The sequence below is a fragment of the Eleutherodactylus coqui genome, chromosome 9, assembly GCF_035609145.1.
Source record: "Eleutherodactylus coqui strain aEleCoq1 chromosome 9, aEleCoq1.hap1, whole genome shotgun sequence".
In the NCBI taxonomy this organism is placed as follows: Eukaryota; Metazoa; Chordata; class Amphibia; order Anura; family Eleutherodactylidae; genus Eleutherodactylus; species Eleutherodactylus coqui.
Window position 1 is genome coordinate 152,724,264 of NC_089845.1, and position 21,966 is coordinate 152,746,229.

General features: G+C 42.4%; 1 protein-coding gene across 1 annotated transcript; it reads right to left on the bottom strand.

Annotated features, from left to right (window-relative positions):
* Window positions 1-7,834: 7,834 nt before the first annotated feature.
* LOC136578534 (gastrula zinc finger protein XlCGF66.1-like) lies at window positions 7,835-20,142 on the bottom strand. Its single transcript, XM_066578669.1, has 6 exons — window positions 20,115-20,142; window positions 17,908-18,088; window positions 16,508-16,681; window positions 16,308-16,431; window positions 8,731-8,791; window positions 7,835-8,059 (listed from the first exon to the last, which is right to left on the bottom strand). Exons 2-6 carry the CDS (start codon window positions 17,983-17,985, stop codon window positions 8,005-8,007), a joined length of 492 nt encoding a protein of 163 aa, XP_066434766.1. The 5' UTR covers window positions 17,986-18,088; window positions 20,115-20,142; the 3' UTR covers window positions 7,835-8,004.
* Between the last annotated feature and the right edge of the window lie 1,824 nt (window positions 20,143-21,966).

Sequence of the window (21,966 nt, forward strand, 5' to 3'; positions counted from 1 at the left end):
CCATCCATAATAGGCCTAGCCATGTGTCCTGTAAGCAGATTGGGACTATAATGGGGATCTTGCTGAACACAGAACAACTAGTGCTACAATATTTGCGGTGCATCTCCCCAGTTTTCCCTGCTTGAAACAAAGTAAACTGTCATGAAAGTAACATATTTGTGAAAAAAAATGAAATTTTACTTATTTTTCACCTGCTTTATAATAATTTTTACAAAATCGGGGTTCAGAATGCTCACCACACACCTAGATAACTAGGCTAAGGGGTCTAGATTTCAAAATGGGGTCATTTGTGGGAGGCGTCTTTGCTGAATCCTCTGTACTGCATTGCCCTCTCTATGTACCGACCACCGGTTTCTTCCTGACTATATCTCTGCTGAATCCTCTGTACTGCATCGCCCACTCGTGTAAAACTTTCCAGCTTGCTTGACCATGTTGTCTACCCTTGCTGGCTACCACCTGAGACTGCAATCCAGTGCCAGACCGTGACAAAAATAAATGTGCCCAAAACATTGAGTCCATAGTAGCCACTATGAGAAAGCAAGTCGCTGAACTGCAAGAGTTGTATGGGACCTACCAGAAGAGAGTAACAGGCTTGCAAAAAGAGGTAGGTATTTTACAGAGATAACTACTGGAGTTGCGCAGTTCCAATGCTGATATCCGAATGCCACTACCATCAAAGTTTGATGGCAACCGCCGCTAGTATTAAGGATTCCTGAACCAATGCCACATCTATTTTCAGATGAAACCGACTACATTTACTAGCGATAGAAAAAAGGTGCTGTTTATTGTCAACCCCCTGAGGGACGAAGCACTTGCACAGGCTTAGTTTATTTGGAAAACAACAGTAACCATCTCAGTGACTTTAAAACCATTATTACAGTCGTGGATCAAGTTTTTGATGACTCAAATCGCTCTGGCACAGCAGAAGTAAAACACAACTTATGACAAGGGCGACATTCTGTCGCCAAATATACATTGGGATTTCATCACAGGCCACGGATACCACGTGGAACCTCGCCACATAGCAGAGTCCGTTTTGATGAGGACTACCAATATGTGTTAAGGATAAGCTTGCCCGAGTGGAGACCCCTGGTAATTTGAAAAACTTTATTCAACTATGTATATGACTTGACCAGAGGCTTACTGAGTGACGAAAGGAAAAGCTACAAGTTTTTGGAAACAACCCTACCTATTCCTTTAGTCACCCAGCACTGAACACCCAGCAAAGGGCAGAAACCACATCTGAACCAATGCAGATCAATTTCATCCACAAACCTCTCTCCGTGGGCTGAGAAAGAGAGGCACTGTACTGAGAACTTACGCCTTTATTGTGGGGCCTCAGGACATTATGCTTTTAACTGTCCCATTAAATTCCAGAGGACTATCGCCCTTGCCAATGTCAAGATAATAACTAACCCTGCCATTTCTAAAAGGTCGGTTAGCGCCATGCAAGCTACTTCAACCGGAACTCAAGAGGGCGCTGAGATCCATCTTTAATCCCTCCATTTTGTCATCCCCATTAAGGTCTCAATTGAAGACCATCAAATACAATGATCTGCGATGTTAGATTCAGGAGCAGGAGGGAATTTCATGGACTGAGAATACACTCTTGCTAATAACATTGCAAGCAGAACTAAACCCATGCCAATTGAGATGGAAACTGTGGATAGATCACCTTTATCGTCAGGACTGGTTACTCGGTAGGCAATCAAACTACAAATTCATATTGAACCTGATCACGAAGAAATTATTCGTTTTCATCTCATCACTTCTCCGAAATTTCTGGTTATTCTCAGGATCCCTTGGTTTTCTATTCATAGTCCTTCCCACAACTGCGGTTCAAGAACTATTACCTTCCCTTCAGAATATTGTAGGCAGGATTGTCAGCTAACGCCGTCTATCCCCAAACATGTGCAAGACTCCGAGGATTGTCATCAGAATTGTGAAAAGTTGCCATCCCAGTACTAACTATTCAGTGATGTCTGCAATAAGAAAGCTGACCAACTACCACCTCATCGGCCCTATGATTGACCAGTAGAGTTGCTTCCTGGAACAACTATTCTGTTCGGGCGAATCTACAGTCTTTCTGAAACCGAGTTGAAGGTCCTCAGAGAATACCTGGATGAAAACTTAAAGGCTTAATTCGACCTTATTCCTCCCCGGCTGGGGCACCTATATTCTTTGTAGAGAAAAAAGACTCAACCCTGCGGCCATGTATTGACTACAGGGAATTAAATAAGATTAGGATTAAAAATCGCTACCCTCTTACCTTAATTCCAAAATTGCTGGAGAGACTCCATTCGACCAAAATCTTTACTAAGCTGGATCTGAGAGGAGCTTACAATCAAATAAGGATTTGGCCAAGGTGTGAGTAGAAAACTGCTTTTAGAATGCAACATGGGCATTTTGAATACATGGTTATGCCTTTCGGCCTTTGCAATGCTCCTGCCACTTTTCAGCACTTTATTAATGACATGTTTCAAGACCTGTTGGATCAATTTGTGGTGGCTTACCTCGATGACATCCTTATTTTTTCTACTAACTTGGAGGAACATAGTAGCCACGTCTGGTTGGTCTTGGAGCGACTCCGGAAGAACTGTCTTTTTATCAAATTATAGAAATGTGAATTTGAGCAGACCCAGATGCAAGTTCTGGTGTACATTATCTCTCCAAATGGTCTAATTATGGATCCTAGCAAGATTAAGACTTTTGTGGATTGGCTTGTTCTGAAAAACTTAAAAGAGCTCCAATGTTTTGTCAGATTTACAAATTTTTACTGAAAATTAACACAGGACTTCTTAAAGAACATCTTGCCTATTACCACTCTTACAAAGAAAATGCAAGCATTGTCATGGTCCCCAGAGGTGCAAGATGCCTTTACGTCTGTGTCAATACTTGTTCACCCGAATCCGGAATTACCCTTTGTCGTCGAAGTTGAAGCCTGAGATTTGGCGGTGGGACCTATTTTGTCACAACGAGTCGGAAATAAAATACAGCTGCATCCATGTGCGTTTCTATCATGTATCTTATCATCTGCAGAAAGGAACTATGACATTAGAAATAAGGAACTTTTACCCAAATTTACTTTCCCCGAATAGAGACATGTCCCGCATGAAGCCATCATCCGGTTTCTTATGGACCATAAAGATCTGGAATTTCTCCATACAGCAAAGAGACTATCGGTTGGACAAGCACGATAGGCTTTGTTCTTTTCCAGATTCAACTTTATTGTGTCCTACCGCCCTGGTTCGAGCAATGGCAAGGCTGACGCCTTGTCCACGATTCTTGCTGAAGCTGAGGAAAGGTCTAACACAGATTTTACTATTTTGTCGCCCCCCCCCCCCCCCCCCCCCAAAAAAAAATTTCCTGGGCATTCTTAAATCAAAAGAACTACTAACAAAGTTCAAAAAAGAGTATGAAAATGACCCTCTCCTCAATCATCCCCCTGAGGACATGGAGCTTTCTTTCAAAGAGAGGTTTTGGATGAAAGGAGACCAACTGTATGTTCCGGATGCTGGTCAACTCGAAACCCTTAGACTGGTCCATGATTCCAAGTTTGCTGGCCATCTCGGATTCACAAGAACCTTGGAACTCCTGCTTCGTTCCTTCTGGTGGCCTAATTGCAGGGGTGATGTAAAAAAGTATGTCGCTTCTTGAGACACGTGTGCAGAAAACAAAACACCACAAGCTCATCTACTTCCAGTCCCATCCAGGCCTTGGGGACATATGGACTTTATTGTTGATCTTCCCCCTTCTAAAGAAATGACTGCCATCCTGGTTGTAGTGGGCTGACTCACAAAAATGGCTCATTTTATCCCCATGTAAGGGATTCCCACAGCTGAACTTACTGCAGAATTGGTTATCAAGGAAATATTTAGACTTCATGGGATTCCTGATGACGTGGTCTTAGACACAGGGGTTCCGTTCACATCAAGGTTCTGGAAGAACATTTGTATGGCCCTAGAGATCACTATTAAACTGTCTTTGGCAATCAATCCCCAGACCAATGGTCAGACTATTTTTCTTTTAAATACTGTATGCATCCCATCTTTATCTGGGCTTTTTTGTCTATGCTCCTGTTCCGACCATCACCCACAGACTGACGGCATTACAAGAATCTCAAAAAAAGGTAAAGGAGGTACTACGAGAGGCCCAGGAGAATTATAAACAAGCAGCAGATAGATACTGCAAAGCCTCTCCTACCTTCTAGGTAGAAGATAATGTATGGTTGTCAACCAGAAACCTTAAGATCCATGTACCCTCTCACAAGCTTGGGCAAACGTTTATTGGGCCATTTCTAATCACGGCGAAGAGAGGCCAAGGGGCACTCCATCTGCATCCTCCTGACAGCCTGAGGATCCACCCGCTTTTCCACGTCTCGCTCCTCAAGCAATTTAAAGAAAATCCCTTTCCATGAAGGACTCAGCCACCTCCTCCACCAGTGGATTTCAGAGGGGAGGAGGAGTATGAAGTGGAAAATATCCTGGACTCAAGGAATTTTAGAAGAAAATTACATTATCTGGTACAGTGGAGGGGATATGGCCTGGAGAAAAACTCATGGGATCGGCCCACAATGTTTATGCCCCTAGGCCCACAAGAGCATTTCATAAAAGATATCCATGGAAGCCAGCCCCTGAGATGTCCGGAAGGCATCCTGTAGTGAGGGGACTACTGTTGAGACTTGAACCTGGGATCTCCTGCACTCTAGGCAACAGCTCTCCCAAGTGAGCTATTAGCCTGTTGAACAGTTCCTCTGCTGAATCCTGTCCCTGTTTGCCTTTTTGGCTCCACCCTGTAGCTTAATTGGACTCGCTATAAAAACCTGGCCTTGTCCCTCCTTCAAGTGCGTGTTTATTGTGCTCTGATCTTTCAGACTCAAATACAGCTCTTACCTCTACCTACTCCCTTGAAAGAAGATTGCTGTTTTGTGTACAGACCATTGGCTTGTTCCTGACTAAGTCTCTGCTATATCCTCTGTGCTGCATTGCCCTCTCTATGTATTGAACACTGGCTTGTTCCTGACTACATCTCTGCTGAATCCTCTGTACTGCATCGCCTTCTTGTGTACCAAACCCCGGCTTGCCTGACCATGTTGCCCGCCCTTGCTGGCTACCACCCGAGACTCCAATCCAGTGCCAAACCGTGACAGACTCAATACCTTGTACCGTACCTATACCATCTGATTATGTGTGCAAGCATGCTTGGTGAGTGTTTTGGGCATTTGTCAGTCTTTTTGTTATGTCTGCCTGTGAGCCCAGTTCGCAGTTCATTGCTTTTGGTGTTCTGTTTGTGCACTGTTTGAAGATTTGCAAGTTACGGACCCAGTGCTCTGAAGACCGGAAGAGCTGCAGCGCCATGACAAATAGTGTAAACAAGACCGCTGCATCGAGAAACTGCCAAATGGTGAAACAGCAGTCTGTATGTTAGAGATGGGGTTATCACTAGGGGCGCCGGGATCCTGGTGCTGTGGGGGCCCAGTCTGACGGCTCTGTCCGGGGTTCCCCCACTCTAGTGGTTGGTCGCGGCGGCGCATCCCGCCGCGGGTGCGTCTGTTCGCTAGACGTCCGCGCGGCGCTTGGGCCAGTGCACGCCGCCAGGGGAGGCGGCTTTATGATTTCCTCCAGTCGTCATGTGACTTCGCCCTGCCCCCCCTGGGCAGGGAATCCTGCATATATACCTTGCTGGCCCAGACTCTGGTTGCCAGTGTTTGGTTTTGACTTGTCTGACTACACCCTCATTATTGACCTGACTTCTGTGTGTTCGACTTCGGCCTTTCATTTGACCCTGCCTCTGTTTTGCCCTCCTGTACTCGGTACGTGTCCCCATCGGAACACAAGGAATTACGGCTCAGGAACCGATTATGCCTTTATTGCGGAGGTCCAGGTCGCCAACTGCCTCAAGAAACAGTCGTCGGAAAACTTAGTCATGATTAGGGGGATTATATGAGAAATCTGTACTGTGAAGTCCTGGATGTACATTAAGGGTAATTAGGTTTTCTCCTGAAGAATGCTGTGTAATGTCTTCATCTTCTACTTTATAACTTAGTGATAGCATGATGTTTCCCTCAGAGTTCTTACTGGGATTTTCTGTAAGGATTAAAAATGGATTTTGTGATTTATTTTTTTAATACAAACAACATACACAAATATATAACCTTCCTATTATCCTAAAAGCACACATTAACAGGTTACCACGGGAAGCGGTGAGTTCTCCTTCACTGGAAGTGTTCAAACAAAGGCTGGACAAATATCTGTCTGGGAAGAGTTTGTGATCAAGCATTGAGCAGGGGGTTGGACCAGATGACCCTGGAGGTCCCTTCGAACTCTACCATTCTATGATTCTATGTATGTTTTGGTGCAGCTTTCTGAGCCAAAGCTAGAACTATATTCAGCAGGAAGGCAGGAAGGAGAAGTTCTTCATATTTCCCCATTCTTTTCTAAACCACTTCCGGCTTTCACTTTAAAAAATTCAACGTGATTTCAGCCTTGTAAAGCTTTGTATAGTACGAAGGTAGGATATACATATGCAGTTTTTGATGCAAATTAAGGTGCAGTTTCCCCAAAACATATATAAGGTAATTGTCATAATACGATAATTAACCATTTGCAATTTTTAACCTTAAGAATTTTTGCCTCCCTGAACTTTGTTAACAAAATAGGTTTTTAAAGTCTACATAGCTGTTTAAACACCTTATTTTTGTGGGAGAAGCTTTTTTTATGCATTTGTCTGCAATTTGTTAGCGCAAATTTTCGCTATTCGATATACTGTGTGTGCCAAATTAGATAAATATAATGTACAGGCCTGGAGAGCCTTTCAAGGACCACACGTCTCTACATCATGTGTCCCCAAAAGAGTCTGTCTTTATTCACACGCGTAAAGTTTAAATAAAATCTCAACACAGGAAGTGAAGTAATTTAGGATACAGTTACATTATTTAGTGAGCTGATAGGTCATTCTCAGAGGGAGGTATTTGTAAGGTAGCCTGTGATGTCATCCATCTGGGAGGAACTTCGGTGAGCACGCTCAGTTCATTCTTGAATTTGGTCTCATGAGAAGAACATCCTGTTTCTCCTCTCTGCTGTCCAAGACAAAGACATTCCTAGATAGGTTTTTGCCAGTTAAAACCAGTTTGACCAGTTTACCACTGCTCCTTCAGTTCTTGTGGAGGTGGGGGGGGGGGCGATGTTCCTTTCCCCCAGAGGTTCAGACCAGAAACACAACATAGCATCTACACAGTTGACAAAAATACAGAAAATACATACATGTACCCACATGTACATCACACACAGAGCTCTGCTACATGTATTGTTCATCCCATACAACAGGAATCAGAAGCAGCACAGCACTGGAGATGAAGGACCTGTGATGACGTCATCGTCATGCCCCGCCTCTGATCACGATGGTCGCGCTCATCACTAGTGAATGACTTACATGCTCCGCCCCTGATCAGATGACTGTGACGTCATCACAGGTTCTTCATTGCCAGTGAGGGAGTTACATGCTCCGCCCCTTATCACATGATGGTGACATCATCAAAGGTCATGCATCCTTGTGCAGTTTACAGGCTGACAACAAACCCCCTATGGCCTCAGTTGCTATGGAATACTAGTGAACACAGCAGCCATGTGCTTACAGGACCTGTGATGACGTCACCGTCATGTGATCAGGGGCGGAGCATGTAAGTCACTCACAAACCCACTCACTACTCACGCATGACGGGACAGGTCGTCATTTTTACTTTGACATGTCTGTAACGGGACAGTGAGATGATAAGGACCATAAATATTACATAGCTCATTGTTCTTTAACACAACTCACTACGATTCTCCAGTTTACAGGAAAAAAATCGTCCATTTGTCCTTCTAGGATCAGGCGCTAAAGGCCACATTCCGTCTTCTCCAGTGATAAACTATGTATGACGCGTTCCAGTACAAAACCACCTACAAAAAAGTCCTGGCCAGGGCAATGGGTTTATTTTCCTTACAAAAATTTCAATGTCACCAGCTACACAGATCCAGTGGCCAATTTCATTAGGGGGATCCTGGAAAGCAGGCAGTTGCTGCAATAAGAGAATAGTCAATGTGCTAATCAGGAATAGGTCAATGACTGTAATATAAAGCCCCAGTAATGCAGAGATTTAATGGGCATTTAAAGGGGTTTTCTAGGCAGCGCTCACTGTCAGGGCCGTGCTACACCAGGGTTGGAGCGGAAGCCGCTGCTCCGACCCCTTTGTAGTGGCCGGCCGTCGTAATTGCAGGTTGGGGTCTCACTGTAATCAATGGGAGCTACGCCTGCAATTACAAGTGCCGGCCGCTACACAAAGGTCAGAGCAGCGGCTTCAGCTCCGGCCCTGGTGCATCCCAACATTGACAGCGGGCACTGCCTGGAAAAACCCTTTAATCCTTAGAATGGCACTATCAACTTTGAACAAATCACACGGAGTCCTTGTAAAGTGAATGAACTTGTATGAACTAACAGCCCAGAGTCCACTGAAGGACACCAGGGCTGTCTAAACCTATTTCCAGTTAGTGATATGGGCAAAGTTAAAAACTTGCTTGCGCTTGTGGAAAGCAGGCACAAATTACTACTTAATAAATTATGAATAATTTATTTTAACTCACATAGAGAATAACTGAGCTACGCGTTTCTGCGACCTACTGTCGCCTTTTTCAAGCTCAAACAAAATACAGGCATACGATCTATTTATACATAAAATAAAATACAACTCACATATCCATGTGCAATAGCGGTGCACGCCGTGATCTGAGAGTCTGGGCGGAGTGTCCGCTACCTACAAAGAAATTAGTAACGAATTAGCAACAACGTACGGGATTTTTAATATATCCAACAGTCACTATTAAAACTCCCTCCCTGTAATTCACCACCAAATTTTAGCCTTAATAACGAGAAAATTTCCAATACATTAGATGATTTTCCTAATAAAATGGATTTAAAGTTACAAACTACGACAGTGTCTACATCTGAAACCAGAAAGTCCGATCCACAGATAGTAAATACATCTAAACCAGATCCCGATCATCAAAAAATAACTAACCAAAAGTCTAATATAATCCCAGTGAATAATTCTAACAGCCCAACAATCTCTTTTTTAGGGGCACGCCCCAAGATAAAAACAGCACATTCTATAAATCCAGAAACCATTCCAATAAAAAAGAAAAAAACGACAACAGCAACAATGACATCCCCATTAACAAGATCCAAAATTGTACAATTCTTTCAGCCATCAATTCAAAAAAAAAACAAAAATTCATCGGTAGACGCGGTAAAAGAGGAGGGCAAAGAGTCAATAAAAAACAAAAAAGTAGCTCGAACAAACAAATTATTAACGAACTAGCAACAACGTACGGGATTTTTAATATATCCAGCCACATTTTAAAATATAATGAAGTGGAATTACTAAGTAAAGGTCTATCCTTTTGTCCCTCTACAGTTCCCAATCTTTTTGAATTATTTGTAGATCTCAATCAATATATACGCAAAATAACACTCAATAAATATTTTATTATTAACGAGAAAGAGAACCCAATAGAAACAACAATTGATTTTAATATAGATGAACCAATAACTACTGATCTAAAACAAAAAACAAAATTTTATCCAACAGAAATAAAAGGCCCCTTTATAGAGTCGTTTTATCACAATGTTTTAAAAGATTTTACAAGCATGTGTGATACGGATATAAAAACAAGAATAAACAAATATAATCTAACTTTTAAAGAAAAAAACGTTGTAAAAGATTTCCGTAACAATGAAGAGCTAGTAATAAAATGTGCCGACAAAGGCGGAGGCATTGTAATAATGGATCATACTCGTTATGACGAGATTAATTTTAATATGTTAAAAAATACTGACAATTATAAGAAATTATCTAATGACCCAATCGAAACAATTCAAAAAAGTTAAAAAATATTGATAGAAGAAGGATTACTTCACAATTGCCTTACTATAAAAGAAGCTAAATTTATTACATCTATAGAACCTGAAACGCCTTTTTTATATCATTTACCCAAAATACACAAGAGCACCATAGATCCCCCTGGGAGACCTATTATCTCCGGCGTAAACTCCATCACAAGCCGACTTGCGGAGTACGTCGACAGGATTTTACAAAAATACGTTACATCACTCCCCACTTTTTTAAAAGATACGGGACATCTTTTAAATTTAATAGACAATTTTAAATGGGAAAATGATTATATATTATGTACGCTCAACGTAGAGTCCCTTTATACATGTATTCCCCATAAATTAGGACTTTTAGCCGTTGCCGAATTCTTAAATAACGACCCTCTTATGCCCATAACCCAAAAAAATTTCATACTAGAAGCAATTGATTTTTTATTGACTAATAACTATTTTTTATATAAAAATAAATTTTATCTCCAAATACAAGGTACAGCTATGGGCTGTAAAGCCGCACCGGCGTTAGCTAATTTATATATGGGTCATTTCGAGAAAGATAAATATTTTAATGACAATATAATTTTATACAGTAGATATATAGACGATATTTTAATAGTTTGGAAAGGCTCTGAATTGAGCCTTTTATCCTACATTAATAATTTAAACAACAATAAAAGCAGTTTAAAATTTACTCATAATTTTACTCGAGAAGAAATAATATTTTTAGATTTAGTCTTAATGCCTTTTAACGACAAACTGATCAGTAAAACACATTTTAAAAAGATTGACAAAAACTCCTACTTAGATTATCGTAGTTGTCACGCCACAAGTTGGAAAAGAAATATCCCGTATAGTCAACTAAAAAGAATCAGAAGAAATTGTTATCACGATAAAGATTTTAATGAACAAGAGACAATCATAAAAAAACGCTTCATAGAAAAAAAGTACCCCATCAAATTAATAGAAGATGCACATAAAAAATTAATTCAAACAGTTCTGAGAAAATGGTTACGGTTAAACAGAAACATAAAATTATCAACAACGCCAAAGATAAAATATATCCTATTTTTATCACAAAATTCAACAACGATAACACTAGAATTCACAAAATAATTAAGAAACATTGGCCCATTTAACGGAATGATCCCTTTCTGTCCAGCCACCTAGATGTAAATCCAACTTTAATTTTTAAACTCAATATGACTCTCCAAAATTTAATCGCCCCCTCTAATCGCGACAAGCATAAAAGAAAATTGGTTACACACACAAAAATAGGAGTATCCAAATGTTATCAAAAGAAATGCAAATGCTCAGTAATAGCGCATAATAGTGAAATAATTAATAATAAAAATGTCAGATTTCAAATTTCCCAAAAACTAACATGTAACACAACCAAAGTAATTTACTTAGTAGAATGCCCATGCAACTTGCAATATGTGGGCAGGACAATAAATAAACTAAAGAGCAGAATCGGTAATCACCGTCAAAACATTCAAACAAACCTGAGAACTCACGGATTATCCAGACATTTCCACGACTTTCACAATGGTGACACATCAAAAATGGTAGTGACACCACTTGAATACATCGATTCCAGAACTATCTCTACTCTTCGCAAAAAGGAGATGTTCTGGATCTATAGATTGAATGCTTTAGTACCAGCAGGTCTAAACGAAATGCTAGAAAAGATTTAATGTAGCCTTTTTATATATATAAAAATCTTTTAAAAATAATATTATATGACCATAATTGAGAAAAACTATCTTAAACTTCGAATGAAATATCGGAAGTATATGTTATGTATTGCTTCTATGGTTTTTGTTTTTATGAAAAAAAAATGTTATGTTTAAAAAATTTTTTATTATTATATTATATTACACTATATATATAATATGTATCTTAGTTAATTGTTTATATTCACTTCAAGTGCATAGCGTGTAATAACACAGAATAAAACAAGCTACTGTATAGGGTTAATTCCCAGTAGCTTGTAGACAGAGAGAAAACTGCCTTGTAAATACATACGAATGTTGATAAAGTTTATTTAAGGATTTGACACGCAACGTGCGGTCCAAGGAGTGACGCGATGACATCACCCAATCATCTTAGGTAGCGGACACTCTGCCCAGACTCTCAGATCACGGCGTGCACCGCTATTGCACATGGATATGCGAGTTGTATTTTATTTTATGGAACCAAATGGAACCAAAATCATTGATGAATCAAGGACTGGATTACATATCACCTAGAACTTCATCATGGCAACTCATATTGGGTATGGCCTTCACGTGCCTATATGCACTCCTGACATCATCTGGGCATGTTCCTAATGAGATGGCAGATTGTGTTCTGTAGGATCTCCTTCCAGACTTGAATCATCAGTGAGCTCCTGGACAGTTTGTCAGTGTCAGATGCAGTGGTACAGAATGTCCCAGAGGTTCTCAGTTGGATTGAAGTCTGAAAACATAAGGGACAGTCAATGGCATCAATGACTTCCTCATCCAAGAACAGCCTACACACTGGCCACATAAGGGCCAGCCATTGTCCTGTACCAGGAGCAGTCAGGGTGCCAGCATCTGCATCCCCACCGGACCATCTTGATCCACTGCCAAACTGGTCATGTTAATCTTATTTGTGAAAAGAGCGGTGCGCCACTGGTGGACCCACCACTTGGAGTGTTCTATGGTGAATGTTAATCTAATTGCACAGTACTAGGCTGTGAGCACAGTTCCCATTACAGAATGTCAGGCCTTTGGGCCATCCTCATAGAGTCCATTTCTTTTTGTTTGGTGAGTAGCCAGCTGAAGGTCATTTTGTAGGGCTCCGGCAGCACGCTTCCTGTTCATCCGGTCCAGATGCTCGGTTGATGCCCTACATCCTTGTCCTGCTCTTCTTGTGCAACGACCCCCGTCCTACCATAGTATCTGCTCCATGCTACCGAGACTGTGTTGGGAGACACCGCAAACCTTCCTATGACAGCACGTATGGATGTGTCATCCTGCAGGAGCAGGACTACCTGTACAACCTGACTGGGCTACTGGTAGCGCCTCATGCTACCAAAATTGAAAAGCACACTGGCAAAATGCTGAATTAGATGAGAATCACTCATAAAAGGAGAAGGAGAGAGCAATTGTCTCCATTCCTTTCTTGGGGGTGTTTTGCTGTTGCCTCCTCAGTGCACATGCTGTCAGTTTAATTTGCACCAACATAGGCGAAATATATTTCCAATTGGGTCTGTGTCCTAACTGGAAGAATTAATAAAATTGTTTTTCCTGAAGTTTAAGTGACTGAGATATAATGTGCTAAATAAGTGTACTTCTAATTCTTTTGAACAGTGTGTGTGGGTGTGAATATGATTATATATCATATTTATCTCTCTCTATCTATATCAGTGGTTCCCAAACTCTAGTCCTCAGGGACTCCCAAAAGGTCATGATTTCAGGATATCCTATAGTAGGAACACTGGTGGCAATATCTGAGGCACCGGCAATAATTACATCACCTGTGCAACACTGAGGAAATCCTTAAAACACGATCTGTTGCGCTGAACTGAGACTCCTTGGCTGACTGCTGCGTTTACGATCCTCAACTTGCCCGTTTCTTTATGCTTCTTCAAGAGAACTTGAAACCCCAGTCTGCTATGAAATCTTTGCCTGGGCGACACTTTACTGATGCAGTATAACTACCTTGTGCCTTGTTGCTGTGCTCAGTCTTGTAAAAATGTATGTTCTGCGAAATGAAACTGTCTTCCACAATCTCACCTTTGAATGTTCCTCACCCATTTTTATTCTCCAATACAGCTGTTTCTGTTTCAGTTAATGACTGTATTTCAGACTACTTATGAAAAATGATGATTAGTTAAAGGGGTTGTGCAAGATAAATTATTTCTTTTAAAAAAAAGGCATCCTCATGGCAAAACATAACAAAGCGCTTGTACTCACCTTTCTTTGTTTTACCACGCGGAGCCCTTCTTAGAGAAATAGTTTATCTTGGGCAACCCCTTTAATCGTACACCTGACTATAATTCTACAAAATCTCTGCCTTTGTGCAAGCATACATAGAATGATTGATGCCGTGTTTGAAGACAAAGGGCGGTCACAGCAAATATAGATGCAATTTACATTTCTCTTTTGTTCGGTCACTTTGCTGCAAAGTAAGAATGCTTTCAAAAGTAGAAGTCTTAATAGTTTATTTTTGTCAATTAACAAAGTGCATTTTTTTTCTTCCCCTGCCTAAACCGTTTGCACAATACTGTATACACATATAGATACATACAAATATGACAGCGTGTCCCAAAGGTAAGGAAACAGCCATATACATCAGTATGGATGACAGATGTGATCCAATTTTAAACTGTGTGGAAAGTTTGACCACGTTACCAACATGACCACCATCTTGGATCCAACTTCAATTTATTCAAATGGGAAAGTATGTGTCTGACATGTCAAACTGGTACAGAATTTCATTAGGAAATAGCAGTGAGCTTCATGTCCATGTACCTGTATTCATTCTCATGTTAAAACAGTGGTTCTATGTAAAACTAGAAGATTAATCATGAGGTCAAAAAACTTCTACAGCACATTATACTTGTCTTTCGTGAAGTTATCTTTTGAGTGATAATCGTTGCGTGTAAATGTGCTCATCTTTCACTTTTCTGCCGAATGATGAATTTCAGTTCTGTATGAAATCCATTGTTCGGCAGAACAGCTGATAAGAAGGACCGCAAGCTGTGTTCTGCCCGGGGAGTGCTGATAACAGCTGATTACATTGTCACAGCTGTCAGCCCCCCCAGAACAAAGGGAATGCAATCAGGGAACAGCGGGTGGTTTGTTCCCTGAATACACCTCCCAGCAGCTCACATGCTACTAATTGGTACTAATAGGCATTAGTACCAATTAGTAGATTATGCAAAATGATCGCTCAAACGCCATCTTTTAAGTAATTATCTTTGTGGTGTAAATGTACCTTTAGTCATGCTAGGTGGATGGCAAAAACATTTTATTCATTTCTTGCTCGAGTGTATGTTCCAGCCTGGTTTCTGTTATCAGAAGCAATTAAAGAACCTTATTGTAATTTCCTATTCATGCATCAACTGATAAATTATCAGGATATTGACCCAGAAATCAGTAAGGCTGCTGCGAAAAAAAAATTTCCAACCATCTCTGGTACTTAGTTCCCCAAACTGTGGCCCTATCCTTATTTGATGACAATGTTCAACAGTGGTTAAGGCTAGAGATGAGCGAGCTCGCTCGGTTAAGGAAGTTACTTGAGCACGCATCGCTTTTCTCGAGTAATTGCATACTCATCCGAGAAAATTCAGGGGGGGCGGGCGAGATAGAGATCTCTCTCACTCTTCGCCCCCTCCCCCACCAAATTTTCTTGGACAAGTTATGCAGTTACTCGAGAAGAGTGATGCTCGCTCGAGTAACTGCCTTAACCAAGCGTGCGCGCTCATCTCTAGTTAAGGTGAATATGGCTCAAGTTATGCTGGAAGCAGACAAAGGTGAAGAAGAAGAAAATAAACTGACGAAATAAACCCTTCAACATGAAAGAAGGATTCTGGTTACAAGAGTGGAAATGAAAAACTTAAGAAGAGCGTTGTTGTGAATGACATTGCAGAAAGATGTTGGACTCATTCAGGATTACAAGACGTTCTCACAGAGGATGAAACTGAGAAACAATTTGTGTTACAGATCGTTGCCGGAGACCGTAAAAATACCCAACTGCTCCCGAATCCTCTCAGGGAACAATAATGTTCATTTGTTCTCATTATGCTTTGCTTTTATAGAAATTATTGTTGTGAGCGTTATAAAAAAAAAAGCTAAGGTTTTTAAAATCTTTAAGTTATTTCAGGAACCTTTTGGAATTACCTTTAGGGAAATTTGATTCCGTATGTTTTTAGACTATTGCTGGGATTGCCTGGATGCGTCCACAGAAATTTCTCAAAGAAGAAAAAGAAAATGGCCGAGATAGGGGCGAGTACAGCGCTTGTGATGGGAATGAATCATTGCGTAATGTGTATACTATGTTCCAACTTCAAGGCGTTTCAGGGTCGCCTTGCAGTTGTCCAATTGAGCTGAAGTTTTGCACAGCCCATATTTTTGTTGATTGGAACAGGATTAGGGGGTGGGACCAGCAAAAGTTCAGTGTATACATACACTTCAATTTTACAACAGATAAACAATGACCCGTGGAAAGGACTGAAGTAGAAATGCTGGACTGATGGGGGATCAGACCGCTAAGTATTACATATTTTAAATTTGTTTTTAAACAATATTTTTTTATACTTGGAATTTTTTTTTTCTAAAGTTCAACATGACTGTTAATACCAACCTGCACTCATAGGGGCAACAAGACACTTGTATTTAAATAATCCTTCTTACCTGGTGATGTAAGCGGCCGGTGATCCTCCCTCCTGACCTCCTCGTACAGATCCTGGTGTCCTCCTATATACTCCCACTCCTCCATGGAGATATAGACAGCCACATCCTGACACCTTATAGGAACCTGATAACACAATATCCAGTCATCACCCAGACCCCTCCTGTTACTGTATAATGTCCCCCATCCCCCGCAGCATCACCTCTCCTGTCAGCAGCTCCATCATCTTGTTGGTGAGCTCTAGGATCTTCTGCTCATGTATCGGGGAGGGAGGCTCTGTGATGGGGAAATGACTCCTGCTCCATCCTCCTGACTCCTGGAGATGGATGATGGGAGTCACACCGTCCCCCGATGTCTTCTTCACTATTGTGTAATCCTGTGCATCGAGAGACACTGAGAAATATCATCATGTACACAATAATAAGTGACGTCACATCCCCCTTTCTAGAGGATTACAATCTGCCCCCCCCGTCCACCCAAACTGCCCTCATTACACTGCAAACTGGGAAATAAAACTAATTTTCCCCATCTTAGGAAAATACCTCATCCTGTCTGCATGATTAACATCATTTGTAAGGAAAAAATTCCTTATTGTCCCCAAATACAGCATTATTATACTCTTTTGAACACTCCAGCCTCTGATCCTCTTGCCCCGATCCTCTGCTCCTCCTCCTCCAGACTACACTCCGGCCTCTGATCCTCTTGTCCCCGGTCCTCTCCAGACTACTCTCTAGCCTCTGATCCTCTTGTTCCCAGCCCTCTCCTCCTTCTCCTCCTCCAGACTACACTCGGATGACTGATCTTCTTCACTCTATCCTCTCCTCCTCCTCCTCTCCTCCTCCAGACTACACTCCGGTCTCTGATCCTCTTGCCCCGACCCTCTTCTCCTCCAGACTACACTCCGGTCTCTGATCCTCTGCCCCGATCCTCCCCTCCTCTTCCCCTCCAGACTACACTCCGGCGTCTGATCCTCTTGTTCCCGGCCCTCTCCTTCTTTTCCCTCCAGACTACACTCCGGCCTCTGATCCTCTTGTTCCCAGCCCTCTCCTCTTTCTCCTCTCCAGATTACACTCCGGTCACTGATCCTCTTGCCCCGATCCTCTCCTCCTCCTCCAGACTACACTCCAGTCTCTGATCCTCTTGCCCCGATCCTCTCCTCCTCCTCCTCCAGACTACACTCCGGTCTCTTATCCTCTTGCCCCGATCCTCTCCTCCTCCTCCAGACTACACTCCGGTCTCTTATCCTCTTGCCCCGATCCTCTCCTCCTCCTCCTCCAGACTACACTCCGGTCTCTAATCCTCTGCCCCGATCCTCTCCTCCTCCAGACTACACTCTGGCCTCTGTTCTTCTTGCCCTCTCTCCTCCTGGTTACAAAGTGCCTACTTACGATTCTCATTACTCCTATAACATTACTATCGGCACATTGGTTACTTGATACATAACTGACCATATTGGTGGCCGATCTTCACGTTTTCTGCTGGTCACTTGGCCGCTCTTATACAGGACACTGGACTCTTCCTATTACTCCCCATTATGGATTTCCCTTCCCGATGACTTGGTAAATACTACAATAAAGAGGATATAAATGTAGAAGCGCTCACCTCTCCGGTCAGCAGGTAGAGGATCTCCAAGGTGAAGTCTAATATTCTTCTGGTGATCTCCTTCCTGTCCTCGGCCATGCTTGGTGGGTCATTCAGGAGAAGGAGCGGATTGGATGAGAAGATGAGAAAACGGGATGAACTGGAGGTTGTAGAACCGCAGGAACCTTTATGGCTGTAAATCCTACAGGAATCCACTTCTATTAACTTACAGCACACTTCTGGATATTTAAACCTGACAGCAAGAAAGACTACCAAGTCTGTGGAATGCACGCCAAATAGAGGGGTCAGAGCCGTTAGAACCCTAAGCAGTATATTTCAATGTCACAGCAATAGAACGGCAGCATCTCAGGCGTATTTGCAAAATGGTAATTTATTCCTCCATATACCTGCTACGTTTCGACCCTCTTGGGGTCTTTGTCAAGCTCAGATTTATGTGCGGATAAACATATTTTATGGTATTTTAAGGTTATGTAATACGGAAGATTCTTTTATGGAGCCGGATGCTCTTTGCACTTTGCCTGTATGTCCTACTGCTGGGCTGGCAGGAGGTCCGTGCACCTAGGAGAAGCGGTGAGCAGCTATTTTGTAAGTCTTTAGACTGCCTAGTCTACATTTATACCACTTATTAGTTGCCTTGGTTTACACCAAAATTTGGTGCAATTTATGTAACATTCCTTTCAAAAAGTTACTCTTTTTCGGATGAGGCAAAAAAAATCCTCCAGCGGCCGGGGCAATGGCATGCGTTTCCTATGTACTATTTCACCGTGCAAATGTGCAGGAAAATAGAGCACGCTGCATATTCTTTTGCGCAAAGGAATTGCGCACGCAAAATATGTGCAGGTGAATACCCATTGAAATGAATGGGTTCTATTTACTGCATATTATGTGTGCAAATACGTGTGACCAGGGCCTAACAGAGATCGATGATATCATTTCTCTAAAGCCTCACGCAAACGCCCGCTCCAGATAACCCTTCATAGCACACTACGGACAAATGACTCTTCATGCACAAGACCGGAAATCAATTATGTTTTCTGCTCACAAAAGTTAATGCAAGCCATCCAATCCGCAGCCGCGAATTCTGCGGGAAGAGCAGGGAATTTATGGAAAAAAAAAAACAAAACTACTGCACATGTGAATCTGAAGTACAGAAGAAAGAAAACACGGACAGGTACGCAGAGTCCCCGGTGAATTCTGTGCGGGATTTGCCATGCGGAATCCTCACGTGTCGTGGACATGAGGCCTCAGACTGATTAAAAATGACACGACTCTTCGTAAAAATGAGCCTTGTGTGGCACAGAGTGTAAGCTCTTGCCTACAACCTGAAAGGTTGCAAGTTCGATCCCCGCGTGAGTCAGGTAGCCGGCTCAAGGTTGACTCAGCCTTCCATCCTTCCGAGGTCAGTAAAATGAGAACCCAGCTTGGTGGGGGGGGTAATAAGTAATAATTACCTGAAAGCGCTGCGGAATAAGTTGGTGCTATAGAAATACCAAGATTTTATTTATTTATTTATTTTAAAATTGGAGCTTATAAAACAGAACATCGGATTTGCGCCATTTTCAGGTTTTGCTTTTCATAAATCTGCAGATTCTCCTCATACAAACAAGTTTTCTGTCTATTTCTCATCAGTTGTCTGCAGACTTTTATTTTTTTGCTAATACTTTACCAAGACGCGGTACAATCCGCTTAGTGATTATACGGCGGAGGTCACAAAAATAATTATGTGGAAGACTTAGGAATATTGACTAAAGCCAAAAATGTCTGTCACCCACAGCAGCCAATCACAGAACAGCTTTCAGTTTGCAAGAGCACTGTGAGAAATGAAAGCTGCGCTGTGATTGGTCGGTGTGGACAACAAAGTGTTTTTGGTTTAGACCGTCTCATAAATATATGGATTTTAGTCACTTTTTGCACTTTATTTTAACAGTTTTGAAAAGCGTTTAAAAAAATGGCTGCGGTGAAGGAATAAAGTGCGCTAAACTTTATAACATGTGTCGTTTATCCAAAATCTACCAAACGTATCATTCCACGTGCGCCATTGTGATAAATGTGTCCCAATCTGCACCTCCTCTTATCATACCCCAATACTGACCCCCAATCCAGGAGATGTGAGCGGCGGGGAGGAACCTCCACATGTAACATGTATGACCCCAGCAGACGGTATCACAGCGTCTCTACAAGCACAGGAACACGTGATAGAAGCTTACCTTACAGCTGGGAGAATGGCTGATAACAGAGAGAATACCAGGGACTACAAGCCAGACTGACAGAGGCTAGAGAGGAGTGGGTAAAAGGAGATGTGATGTCAGAAGGTCAGGTGACACTCCCAGGTCACATGACTCACTAGCAGGTGGAGAGCAGCTCTGGAGGTCACCCTCTCCCGTGGCTCCGGCTCTCTGATGTGCCGGCAAGCCAGCGCATACGCAGAACGGAGCCGGCGGCCTGCGAGTGACATGTCTATGTGGGCCTCTGCGAGACCCGCACAGAAGTAGACCATGCCACGATTTGTTTTCCGCCGGACAAATGGCGGCCGTCTGCCTAGGACTGCTTTTTTAATGTTATCCTATGGCAGCTTCCACGGGCGGAAATTCTGTGGGAAATCACACCACAGAATTTCCGCCCGTGTGCAGGGGGCCTTGGGGTACCTCTACACAGTGCAGAAATGTACAATACCCACAACGGAAATTCCACTGCAAATTCTGCCGCATTTCCCCATCCAAACGTTGGGGCGGATTTTGACCCGAGATCAGTTGCGCACCCAGAGCTGATTTCGGAAGATACATTGCTCACCTCCGAAGTCTTCGGCTGTCAGCGATTCCTTCACCTGGTACCTGGCAGCCTGAACTGAGCGCAGCGCCATTAGTCCAGTGATGCAAAGTGGCGAGCGGCATGCCCATAGATATGACGCGTATTTTTTTTTTGGGCACTCAGGGGAACAAACCCATTAAAATCAGTGGGTTCCATTAACTGTGTATTATGTGCGAAACCCCACCCATACAGTAATGCCCTGTATTAACTCTATCCATGCTGAATCTTCATTTTCACTGCTGCAAAGTTTACTTGTAGGGTATACTCATACATCTACTTTCGTTTTTGACCTGACGCCATCTATAGGAGCGGATTATCGTTTAAACGAGCTGTGACATCATCGCGAGCTCGTTCGCTCTCGGGCAGATACATCGCTGGCTCGTTCAGAATTGTTCGGTCTTTCACATTTGAGGTATAAGTAACTGAGAGGGACTGAACGAGCGCTGGTTAAACCGAATGATAAGTAGGCGAGCCAACGAAAATGACCAACGAGCGAAAAGCGAATAATTTGTTCGGTCTTTCCTTGGCATTTAGACTGAACGATTTCAGTACTTACTTTTAGTGTTAATTGCCTAATTAGAGTAATTAGCCCCAGATCTAAGCACATCATTGCTTGTTTACTATTCTAAATGCGACAGTTTTCTGGCACAAATGACGTCAGACAACTGTCTTGCACGCTTGCGCCACATTTATCATGCGTTTAGTGGACCACAAATAGCAATGAATTGCGCCAAAATTTTGACCCAATTTTTTAGCGTGAACTAAGCCAAATAATAGGTGGTCTAAACTCAGACCAGACAGTCTTCAAATGCGACATTTTATAATTTAGTGATTAACCCTTTCCAATCCACTGTGTGACCTGTGAAGACATTATGATTTAAGGCTGTATAGCTCCGATGTTGGAAGACGCCCGTCGGGGTTCTCTTACTGTATATTGCCAGCCTCTCTGCTGTCGGAGCCTCTCCAACGTGTCACCTCATGCAGTACTGGCTTTAGCCAGCAGATAGCGCCGTAGTATAACGGCAGAAAAAGAGTAAGCCCCCTAGGATACAAGTTGGACTGATAAGGGTTAAGCTGGCGCATTTTAAGACTGTTTAGTCTAAATTTGGCAATGCATAAAGTAAAAGCGCTCACCTCTACACCACACAGGGTCTCCCTTTCTTTATTCCACCGTGGGATCAGCTCCTCTTTAGGAAACTTGCCTTTAAGTCTACTGCCATTCGATCCGGCCGGCTCTTGTATCCAGTATGC